This window comes from Seriola aureovittata, chromosome 21 (genome assembly GCF_021018895.1).
Source record: "Seriola aureovittata isolate HTS-2021-v1 ecotype China chromosome 21, ASM2101889v1, whole genome shotgun sequence".
Taxonomy (NCBI): Eukaryota; Metazoa; Chordata; class Actinopteri; order Carangiformes; family Carangidae; genus Seriola; species Seriola aureovittata.
Window position 1 is genome coordinate 6,371,140 of NC_079384.1, and position 11,536 is coordinate 6,382,675.

At 42.1% G+C, this 11,536-nt stretch overlaps 1 protein-coding gene and 1 long non-coding RNA gene across 3 annotated transcripts in view; one reads left to right on the forward strand and one right to left on the reverse strand.

Annotated features, from left to right (window-relative positions):
* The window catches only part of LOC130161940 (uncharacterized), a 10,502-nt gene extending 7,128 nt beyond the window's left edge, over positions 1 to 3,374 (forward strand). Inside the window, exon 3 of the long non-coding RNA XR_008826205.1 lies at positions 3,235 to 3,374. This is a non-coding gene — a long non-coding RNA (uncharacterized LOC130161940). The remainder of the gene's footprint in view (positions 1 to 3,234) is intronic.
* The window catches only part of LOC130161903 (WD repeat-containing protein 49), a 17,669-nt gene extending 6,473 nt beyond the window's left edge, over positions 1 to 11,196 (reverse strand). The window contains exons 1-15 of one of the 2 annotated variants that reach the window (XM_056365275.1): positions 10,644 to 11,196; positions 9,287 to 9,533; positions 9,043 to 9,189; positions 8,433 to 8,555; positions 8,179 to 8,350; positions 8,024 to 8,070; positions 7,794 to 7,934; positions 7,407 to 7,595; positions 6,444 to 6,635; positions 5,861 to 6,334; positions 5,566 to 5,715; positions 3,212 to 3,396; positions 2,106 to 2,245; positions 1,206 to 1,354; positions 916 to 1,127 (exon numbers count right to left, since the gene is read on the reverse strand). In XM_056365275.1, the coding sequence (XP_056221250.1) occupies positions 916 to 1,127; positions 1,206 to 1,354; positions 2,106 to 2,245; positions 3,212 to 3,396; positions 5,566 to 5,715; positions 5,861 to 6,334; positions 6,444 to 6,635; positions 7,407 to 7,595; positions 7,794 to 7,934; positions 8,024 to 8,070; positions 8,179 to 8,350; positions 8,433 to 8,555; positions 9,043 to 9,189; positions 9,287 to 9,533; positions 10,644 to 10,714 (2,639 nt within the window). In that variant the 5' untranslated portion in view covers positions 10,715 to 11,196. Of the gene's footprint in view, positions 1 to 911; positions 1,128 to 1,205; positions 1,355 to 2,105; positions 2,246 to 3,211; positions 3,397 to 5,565; positions 5,716 to 5,860; positions 6,335 to 6,443; positions 6,636 to 7,406; positions 7,596 to 7,793; positions 7,935 to 8,023; positions 8,071 to 8,178; positions 8,351 to 8,432; positions 8,556 to 9,042; positions 9,190 to 9,286; positions 9,534 to 10,643 lie in introns of those variants that run through there. The other variant, XM_056365276.1, reaches the window with a different exon arrangement.
* Between the last annotated feature and the right edge of the window lie 340 nt (positions 11,197 to 11,536).

Below are 11,536 nucleotides of genomic sequence, written 5' to 3' on the forward strand. Positions count from 1 at the left end.
AGACAGTGACGGACAGATACACACTAAATCACCATAACCAATCATTTAAATTTCAATTCAAGCATCCATGTGGTGCGTCTTCATTTATAGCGACCGCACGAAGCCATCAGCAGCGTGTCTTGACAAGAGTTTAAACCATAAATGATGAAACGATTTGGCTCCTCATTCAGCTTCTTATATTCGGACTGCACCTTCTAGTCCTCTCAAATTAAATTACTTTGAACGGTTCTCTCCTTTATGGCCCCTGTTACCTAACATGTGACAGAAATACAGTCGTGCACACAGCAAAGGCTCACACTAAGCCAGAGTTTATGACCTTTAACCAAACTGAGGTTTCTATTAAAGACTCAAACGGCTGTGGAAACAACGAGGGAAGTTTCTTTTGGATGATGTGTTTCTCTATATTAGATTTGGCACATGTTTAGGTCTCACTGTCGACAGCATGACTTGTTTGGACTTGTTCTGTATCTGATACTGGCAGTTTTCTTATTCCAGGTACAATCTGGCTGGCAGAATTGAATGATCAAATCCCACAAAGAGACGGCCACGTTTACACACGTCATCCTCAAAATTTGGACTGTGTAATCGAATATACTTCACAGCAGCATGTGCGCAGTCATATATAGCATTTATGGCCTCCATGGTCATGATGCTCCGACTACGGAAGAGTTAGCAAGCCACTAAGTGACACAGGGAGTCGATCTGTTCACCCTCAGCGCACAGTGAGTTTGTCGGCTGAGAAAAGAAGTTGTTCAGATTGTGGCATGTTTTTATTTCCTCTCTGTTGTGATTTTGCTTCATGGATTTAATTATAATTATTCATGGATGTGCCTATGATGGTTACTGCTGATTCCAAGCTCCCTTTCTAAATAGTTTTCATTCTTCCTGTTATTTGATATATACTCATAAACTCACCTCTGGTATGCAGCTGCATCGGTGATATTCCACATCACCTCCTGTCCAAAAGATCCCACATGATCACCGTCCTTTGTCCACAGTCCAGCTGAACCGTCAGCCGAGGCTGTGAGGACGAGCAGTCTGTCGGCCTCCTCCAGGACTTCCACACTCACTAACCCTCTCTTATGTGCTTTCCAACGCTGCAGCAGCGCAGGCCGTTCACAAACCGACTGTGTAGAAAGAGAATACCTTAAGTACGCGAGGTTATACGGTACACTTTGCATTTTTTTTTCTTGACACCAGCTCACCTTATGTTGGATGTCCAGTGCATAGTGAGACATGTCCCAGATCTGAAGCCAGCCTGTTGTGTCTCCAGAGACCAGGATGGTGTTTTTCGACTGATCCGAGCTCAGGCTCAGCACACGCACACCCGGCTGCTCTGGAGCATAAAACTGACCTGGGATAAGGAGAAGAACCTGGATTGTAAGAAAGCACTTTTCCAAACATAGGAAAGTCAAATAAAATCTAAAAGCAAATTTTGTTTTAGCAACAGGCTCCTGTAGGTTTTTATAAACACAGTCCACAGTTGGTTCTCTCAAGCTGCAGGCAAGCACATCTATTTATATTCCGATATTGTGCCAATTTCAAGAATACTGTTTTTGACATAGAATGACAAATGTGCTTTTGAGACAAATTGCTACCTTTGAATGCTTTCTGTTATGTCACACATCTCTCTGTTATGTCACGATCTCAAATTCCTCTCTGTTAGAAAAATGCATGGACACATACACAGACCTATGCACACACACACACACAAATGCATACTGGATAACTCATACACACACATATACCCATGCACGCTCATACACATATGCAGCGGTCACAGTGCATGAATCCCACACCACTAAACACAGATGGGATCTGGAAAGAGACATAGTTGTGGGCTGCCATTCCTGGCAGCCCACAACTATGTCCAAGTCGACGGTTCAGCCTAACTGTCACTGCTCTGGCTGTGTGTAAATCCATCGTACGGGAGGATCATTAAAATTGACGGCAGCCTGTCAACTGCTTGTACAGATTCGTGCCTCCACCTCCTCATACTGTCAGAGATCTATTTTAAATTTATGTAATTTAGTTTTGCATCCAGTTTTTTCTTAAAGACCTCACATCAGTGATACTTGCAGGTTTTTCTTCAGTGTCGCATTCACCATAAGTGTGTGTTTGTCCAGTGATACTCCAAAAGGACAGACGGCCGGCCTGTGATGACACCAGGACACCTCTGTTCCTCAGCTTTCTGTCGCCAGCTCGATGCTGCAGGAACAAGAGACTGTCCACAGGAGGCACGACTCTGGAATCACACAAAACAGATGAAAACGATGTAGAAGTTGGCTCCCGCTAAGGACGCAGTGCTCTTGACAAAGAAACTGGTGACCACCAGACTGGAGCTAGAGTTGCTGAGGTTCAGTACCAACACTGGCATCTGTTCCTTAACGTCAGTGGTGCCAGGAATTGGAATGAGTTAAGAAGAAGGCCAAACTGTGGCTTCTGAAAAACACAAGTGTCCATTACCATCCTAGACTGGAATGCTTTTACTGATGATTACATTCATTGTTTATCGATCTTTGCTGTCTTTACATCAAGAGCCACAATGGAAATAAGTGCAGGTAAATGAATTGATTACTCAGTTTACAGAAACATAATCAACATCTATATTGATTGTTACCTGATCAGTTGTAAATCAGTTTTTCAAGCAAAAATACCAGATATTTCTCAACTGTAATGTTTTACCACATATTTGTCTAATGTGGTAATAAATAGAATACCTGTGGGTTATGGTTGGTCAGATAAAATAAGCTATTTGATAACATCACCTTGGGCTTTAAGAAATGATGATGTGTATTTTTCACAGTTTTCTGAAATCTTATGATAATGAAATAACTAGAAAATTATCTGAAGATTAATCTAGAATGAAAACAGCCCTAGAAATAAGTCTTCATTTTGTCACACTTAACATTTTTGTAGAGTAATATATATATATATATATATATATATATATATATATATATGTGTGAACCATTTATAACATATAAACAAATGAAAACCATCGGATGTCTGTTTGATCTGGTCAAAACCTCAGAGTGAGATACACTGAGTTTCATCACATCTGTTCGTTGGTGTTTATGACCTCACAGGTGATGGATGACGTGATGAGACGATCTCTGTCTAACTCATAATGAGTTTATATTGGCACAAAAACATAACACCAGTACTAAACCGTGAAGGCAACACACGCATCGCTCTGTATCCCCCTTACCCCGCCCGCCTCTCTCTCTGCAGGTGGAGCAGTGGTCCCTGCGTCTCCAGCCTCCAGACGATGACCTCTCCATCATGGCTCGCTGTGGCAACGACCCCCAGAGCATAACACTGACACACAACCAGGATGTCCGACTTATGGACGCCGCTGGACTTCCACGACAGGTCTGCTCTCACATACAGGTCCTAGGGGAAATGTTTATACGCAGTGTTGAAAAGGTTTTCCACAAAAACAATGCGATGTTGTCTGCAGGCTCTAATGTGCACGGGCCTTGCTGATTGTAATTGTGAAACTATTTGCACATCACTTCCCTCCGTGGGACAGTTTACAAACAGTCTAAAGTAACATGTAACTGTTTGTGTAGCTGTGGTTTACTGATTTTGTTTACACCTCTGGGCTAAAACGTTGTGGTCAGCTCTTTAAAACTGACAGCACGGCAGACGTCATAGAAATACTGGTGCAGATGTCTTTGATTGCACAAGGGGCGGCGTGTAAATGTATTCTTAATTAACGTATCAGGTCACATCAGGTCATTCCCCACCAGCTTTCACCGGTTGAGAAAACCTGCCTCTATTGAAACAATAAGGGCTTTACAATGAGAAACATTACGACTGAGAAAAAACAGCATGAAGAATTCGCTGTAGAGGCATGAATCCTGAACCTTAGTCTTTAAGGGATGAATTTAACCGCAGAGCAGATGGAAGTTAAAGGTTGAGAGGTAAAATGTAACACAGGAATTTGAGGTGTGAAAATATGCACGTCTGCACACCCAGACTTTTGTCTCACATTGCAGTTCACTCCCGTGTTTGTTCTGGCACTTACGCTGCCACTGGCAACACTTCATCCTTATTTCTTTTGACCTTTGTATAAATGTCTGGGTGGATGTGGGTATGTTTTTATCTGTGCTCTGTAAAAATGTTTTTTTTTTTTTTTTTTACCAGCAATACAAAGACATAAAAAATATGATTTAAAGATATGACAGACTTTACTGTGAATTCATTGGATATAATTGGATATGTTTTGTGCTACTACTGCATGAAATATTTCCTGAGGCTAATTTGGGGCAACGTGTTTCAAATCTGTATCAGATTAGTCACCATGGTGACAGCTGTTTGTGTGGGACTCATCATTATCCTGCATCCAACATCTGGGGAAGAAGTTGTGGCAAAGCAGAAGTCTGCAGGCTAAGACACTGGTTGGGTGGCCAGCTTTGTTTGTTTGTTTGTTTGTTTGTTTGTTTTCTTGACATGTTTTTCTTTTTTTGGTCATTAGTGAATGTTTGTGCTGCACTTCACCTGTCAATCAAAAGCTTCTATAATGTCTTCAATGCTGTGATTACGTGTCAGTGTTCACAGTAGTTACACTATTATTCGTCTATTTTTCCAAACAAATGGCTAATACTGACAGAAACATGACAAATGACTTCCTGTTCAGCAGAACATTTTCTCCTGAATAGATCCACCAGACATTGGTGTTTTGCACATTAAATTTTTTCTTTATTTTTATTTTCTTTATTTTTTTATTTTACTTTATCACATCACAATGACAATCCTCTCAACACTACTTCAGGTTTGATGTGGAAGGTTCCCTGTTGAGGTTTTGTCCACAAGTAATGCTACAGAGCAATGTGTTTCCGATTTGGTCCTGCTGATAGTTTCATGCTATTCCACTGAGTTGATAGCACTGAAAAAAGGAAGACAGGCTTGCAAGTAACATATACATATACAGTATATATATATACTGTATATATATATACTGTATATATATATATGTATATATAGAAACAATACAGGTTTCTAATTCTTCCGAGAAGTAGGCTTTGCAAATGCTTTTAGAGAAGGGAAATGCATTCAACGTGTTTATTATATATAAAGGATATACATGTGTTTTGGTGTGAAACATTGGCTGAAAACATCATTTTGTTTGTTTACAAAAAACCTTCTCCTGGAACCTTTAATGTTTTTTCCTGCCTGACTCTTGTCTTTCAATTAAAAACACTTGAAAGTAAAATCTGTAGCAGCAGGTTAAAATACTATTTTGTTGCATCAGTTATAAACTGAAACATAAACTTAACAGTAATTTAACTCCCTCTGATGTACAGGTGTACTCCAGGACCCTGTGACATCACAGTTGGGCGTGGTCACAGGTTCAACAGAGTGATCTTCTGATCACAACCCACTGCACCCATCAGTGATGCTGGGTGTGGGCGATGGTTCAACAGGCTTGAAACACATTCAACAGAAGGTTTAGTGAAATGGTTCCTTTCAGTCTAGTTTAAGTGATTCATAAAGAAAATCATAGTTATTTATGTGAAACTGCTGCGGATTATCAATTTAAAACAGCTTCAATTTTACCTTGGCTGCTGCAATGTCATACTGAATGATCCGCTGGCTCCATCCCACAGCCAGCAGCTTGTTGTCATGGAGACAGGTCAACCTGGTGACTTCAGAGTTGGTGACAGGCTCCAGCTTGTGCAGGTTAAGGCCATTCAGTAAATTCCACACCTGCTTGGAGCGGTCAGTAAGAGGGACCAACTCTTTTTTAATTGTCTCACACATTTGAAATACAGATGCATGTAACTTCATGTATATAAGGTGCCAGTTCACTGTATTTTAACACAAACTGATAGTGAAAGATGTGGTTTCAAACCTTAACGGTGCCGTTGCGAGCCCCAGTGATCAGTCTTCTGTGGGAGGAGTCTAGTGCCATGCAGAGGAGTTCAGCTTCTCCATGAGCATTTAAGATCTGAAGCCGCCTCCTACCTGTCTCTACATCCCACAGAGACACAGATGAGTTGGCATGTGCGGTCACCACCTGTCTCAGGGTGGGGTTGTACAGAGCACAGGAGAGGGCCGGACCGCTTTGGATTTCTGGTCCAAATTCCCTTCCTTCATTTGTGAACCCTCCGCCCCCTCCTCTCCTCGTTTCGGCCAGGTTGAGCAGCGCCAGGTAATCTTTGCATCCCACCACTAAATGAGGCTGTGCGTCTTCAGGAAGAGGAGGGCTTAGCAACAGGAAAGGGAAGTTGCCGTGTTCTGAGATTCGACCTGGCTGCAGGCACGGGAACTGCAGGCGGACAGTTTTCAGACAGTGATGTGAGGAAATGTCCCAAACCCTCAGCTCCTGACAAAAGAAACATTAGTCCAGTCACTAGTAAATACACAGGCTATCACGGTACACTCAACTGTCAGGACAGTTCACTGTCTTCTAAGCTTCATCTTTAATGACTCACAGCATCTCTGGAGTAGCTGAAGATCTGCCCAACAGGTTGGTAGATTGCAACATCCAAAATAGTGGCGCGGTGACCTGGCAGTGTAGCTACAGGACGTGTGGTCACAAATCGAGTCCACAGTCTGACTGCTCGGTCACAACCTCCCGTGACCATCAACTGCAGAGATGCATTGTAGTCAAAACATTTGGCTCCCTGGAGAGGAGACAAACAAGACCAACATTCATAAGTTCAGAGAGACAGAAATGTACATGAACTGGTGTTTGATGTCTCTGTATTCTGGAAAATAAAACACACATGAAGTTAGCTGGTCTCAGGATTTTCCCAGCACTGAGGATTTTTAAAGGGTGGTTTTATTGTAAAAATGTCCAGACAATTTAATTGGAGTGTAAAATGACTGTGCTTGTTCAAAAAAAGCCATTGTGCATAACAGGAAGTGCAGCCACCCAGTTTAATAATGTTTTGTGCAACAGCGTTACTTCTTTTCTCAACAGTCAGTGACACTGTCTGCCCCTCCAGGCTGGGTGGAGTAAACTTTATAAGTGACTAACTTCACTCACGTCTCATATTTGTTCCTCTAGATAAAACTGGCGAGGGATAATTCACTGAATGGGTTATGTAATAGAGCATTAACCGTGCAAGGACCTTGAATGCCATCTAAACAATTTTTCCAGGGTATAATTGTTTTTCAAACCTTGACCCACCCAGTCAGGTCACTGTTACCCAGACCAGAGCAGTGTGACTGACATGTGTCTCTGTGACTTTGACCCACGTAAAAAGTGGATAACTACAAAAATAATTAGACCTCCTTCCTGCTAGTTTACATTTTATCTTCTCATACCATTTGCAAAATGATGTACAAATACACACTCATTCAAGTACTCTTAGCTATGATTCATAACAAGAGTTACTAAAGAGAATACATAACACGTATCAACAGCAAATCAACCTTGTGATATAAGTTACCTGACTAATTTTCCAGATGTACGGTTCCCGCTTTACTGTCACATTCACAAAGGCCACAGAGGTGGTGTCACTTTCTGAGGATGTCATGATGACATTGGTACTGGGCTCAAACATCACTCTGTTGATTGGTTCCTGGTGGATGTTGGGGATGTGACGGTAGGAGACCATGTTGCTGTGTTCACCTAGGTCCTGTTGTCGAGACGGGTAAGAATGAATGTTTAAGTGCTGTTTTTTGAATTGGAGAGTAATCAACAGGTGCACGTCATCGCTGTCAGTCTGCTTCAGTGGTTTCCGCTAGATACCTGTGAGGAACATTTATCCGCAAAAACCAGAGACTGAGCTCAGTAATTAAATAGAGATAAGAGAAATGAGACGGGTGAAGCTTACTGGGAAAAAGATCCTGTGTGGGCCGTTCTGTTTCTTGGAGGGATTCTTAAAAAGACCTTTAGACGGATTCAAGAACCACATCAGGTGGACTCCTCCCTTTTCATCCCCCAGCAGCAGCAGGGGCGGGGAACGCTCTGGACACTTGGAGGGACAACCACATAAATTTAAGAGACAAATTATTTGCTCTCAAAGTGAATTTATTTGAAATCTCAAAGAAACAGCGGCTGTACCTGTTCATCGTGCCAGTAGCAAAGAGCGGTGGGGACACTACGAAAACCTTGGAGCAATGATGAAACAAAGAGTTAACATCTGGAAAATTCGTTTTTTTGTGCAGTAACTCATTTTCATTAGTGATCAGCTAATACATGTTTGCAATCAAGTGTACCAAATAGGTGGACATCCTCAAATACACCGGCTGTGGAGACATCGACAAAGTGCAAATCCCTGCAGTCGGTTGCTATGGCAACCTTGCGGACGTTGTCCATATACACCGCATCAGTGGTCCAGCCTCTGAACCTCCTTGTGTTGGCCACTTCCTCTGTTGGGTCTCCAGCAAGCTGAGAAGCAAATGTAGAAACGTGTGTGTGAGTGTGCTGTATTTCCATGTGGATGTAAAACTTGTACCATGATGTCACTCACCCCGACAGTTTTGAGGATGTGTAGGCTGCTGTTCCAGACAGTGATCTGACCCCCTTTACTGACACTTATATATCGCAGTGGAGGAGGATGGGAAACAGTGACCACACGCACTGTCGGCTCCCGCTGCATATGAGTGAAGCAAATTAATAAAAGAAAAAAAAGGTTATTGGAGGAAATAAAGTACTACTTGTAGAAAAAAAATATGCAGAAGGAGAGTACAGAGAAGAAATTAGACAAGCTTAGTGTAGTGGGTTGAACTTGTGCAGCAATTACTATCAAGATGCTTTAGCATTCATTTTAGCATTAGCACCTTTTTTCAGTTGTAAGAATGGCTGAATGTGTTAAAACCATCATACTTATGTACCAGTATTAATCATTTGTTAAACCCTATCCTAACCCTAACCTATATACAGAAACAATGGTGGATTTATGGGTGACATGCCATTTTTATTTTTTATTTCTATTTCTTTCTTTTCGCCCAGGGCACCATACAAGCTACCACCACCATCACCAGCGCTGTGCTCACCTTAGGCATGTCAGTGTAAGTGTTTAAACATTAAGATGAAGCATTTCTTCTCACTTTAGCAGAGCTAAATTGGTAAACTCCTACCTTGTTGTGAGAGCAGTGTCTGATCTGAGGCTGGGAGTCCAGGAGAGCAGCTGTGGGGATGGAGGCACGCTGTCTCTCCGTGTACTCCAGCAGCAGGTAGGAACACAACTGCTGCCACCTCACCTGTCCTGTACAAGTGATATCTACCTAGATATAAAGACGTTTAAGAAGTCAGTGCCCTGAAGACCAAGAAGCCATACTATAATTTTACTAAAATTAAAAACATCTCTTTATTTCTATTTACCTCACTGAAAAATCTCTCAACCCACGTGTCCTCGATATCTGGACCAATTACCGACCTCAAAACCTCCCGAAACTCTTCGAGCTTCATCCCCCGCTCCTCATTTCCTCCTCTGTTCTTTCCACTCCTTCCACTAGGTCTGTTTTCATGTATCTGTACTCCGGCTTTTGGAGAGGTAAATGCATTTCTCAGAAGCTGCAGGTGCTCAGGGCTCAGTTTCTCTGCAGGGCCGACTCCACAGGCCGGATCACTGCAGAAGGGAGCGCAGCAATGATCAGATAAAGGACAGTGTTAATTTGTGCAGAAATTGGTTTCAAGTTGTTGCTACTACTAAAATGTTGTAAGAGTTTCTCTTAAGTTGGGAGCTACTCTTCGTTTTGGGACTACAGCCCCTGAGTCCGCTCCTCAGGTGGATTGGGTGTACACATGACAGCTGGATCAAAACATGCAGTACATTAGCATTAAGGAATAAGTGCAGACAATATAGGTGTCTGTATGGAGGACTGTTGACAATTTGGTGTCTTCACAACACTTATTTTGATCTTTGTTAGTGAGTTGCAACTGTTTATTCATTCCCTCCCGTCTCTGGTGAAAGGCTTGCTGCAGAATGAAAGCAGCGCTCCCAAGTGGCAGAGTCGGGACAACACATTACTGAGCCAAACAAAAGTTTAAAATCACATTATCAAGTCTCATGTAATGCACATTAAGGTGGTAGGAATATAGGTAAAGTGAATAGTGGGTCTTATTTTTTGGGCTCGGAGAATGCTGCAGACGGGGAGTAAGTGATGGGGGAATGTGTTTGGTTTGGGGGTTGTGTTTGAAAGATCAAAGTGTTACTCACCACCAGCAGCTCCTGTGTGGCCCTGTTGCTCGGGGAGACTACAGGCTTAAACAATACGTCACATGTCTCAGCATTGTGAACTCTTGTACAGGTCCATCAGGACATGCATGAGTGGTCCTTTACATCATACGCATTTCTCACAATCAATCAGTGGAACCATAAAATAATTAAGTAATAAACGCGTAGTGGGTTGCTGAAAAGGGGGTTTAAAAAGCTGAAAGAGTTTGTGGTGAAGCCGCGTGGGGAGGAAAGAAAGTAAAGAAAAATATGTGAATTAAAAACTCCTAGGGACAGACTGTGATGCTAATGTACAACTTCATCTTTGACTCACTTATAAGACTTGACATAAGTTGCTTTACTAGAGTAGGTAGATGGAAGAATGAAGATTTAAAGCAACCTTTCCTTCTTACTAAGAGTTCAGATTTTAGTTTGACAGAAGGATATTTTAGGTGACAGGATATCAGAGGCCATGGACTATATCATGATGAAATAGATAATAATTAAGTACGGAAAACTTACCCAAACCTGCTGTGTGGCACCTCTGTCTCATAAAGCACCCATGGTTTTTTCTTGTTTCTTAAAGTATCCATATTGATCACTTGAGATTCATTATCTGAACCCCTCTTTAAATTATTTGAACGCCAGATACTGCTCCATCTGTTTCTGTTGAATTTTTAACCCTCATTCAATCCAGCGTCAGTGTCATGTTCTCCGGCTCCATCGCCTACTGACAAACAAAGATGCAGCAGCCACAAGCTCCCTTTGAAAGTGCTGAGACCAGTCTGAGATCATCACCGTGCTCTGAGTCAAAACATGCAGAGCCTTTGTTTCCACCCGTTACTCCGTCTTTTCATGCAAACCCAATTTATTCACACAGAACGTCTTGTGTACAGACAGGAAAGGAATGTCCACATCCATGGATCAAAAAGCCATTTGTCACAAGTGTTTGACCACACCGAAAAAAGAAAGTAAACACATCACTGAAGAGAAGACCATGGAGAGATGGGAGTTTCCAAAATAACTGCAAGTCTGCTGAGGGTAACAGAGCCGCAAACCCCACAGACAAGCCCCCAGTGGGTTAATCATTTATGGAGGCAAAGTTAGCCAGGACCCAGGAGTGTTAAGATTGGTAATTTTTGCACAAGGACAGGTCAGCAACTCTGACATAATGAGGACTGCATGGAAATTAAATAATAAATTACCTCCTGTGCAAACGCATTTTAAATCAAAAAGAGTAAAAGAACCAAGTTACTTTGTCATATTCTTGCAGCCTCGCAGACATTTATAACTAATGCAGTTTAATTATTGCCAGGCAACCCGCAGCAGTTTTGCTTACCACTTCAGTGAGCATGAGATATCCAGAGTGGCCTCCTACTATGTTTAATGAAGGCATCCAGGTCCCTGTAGAGTCT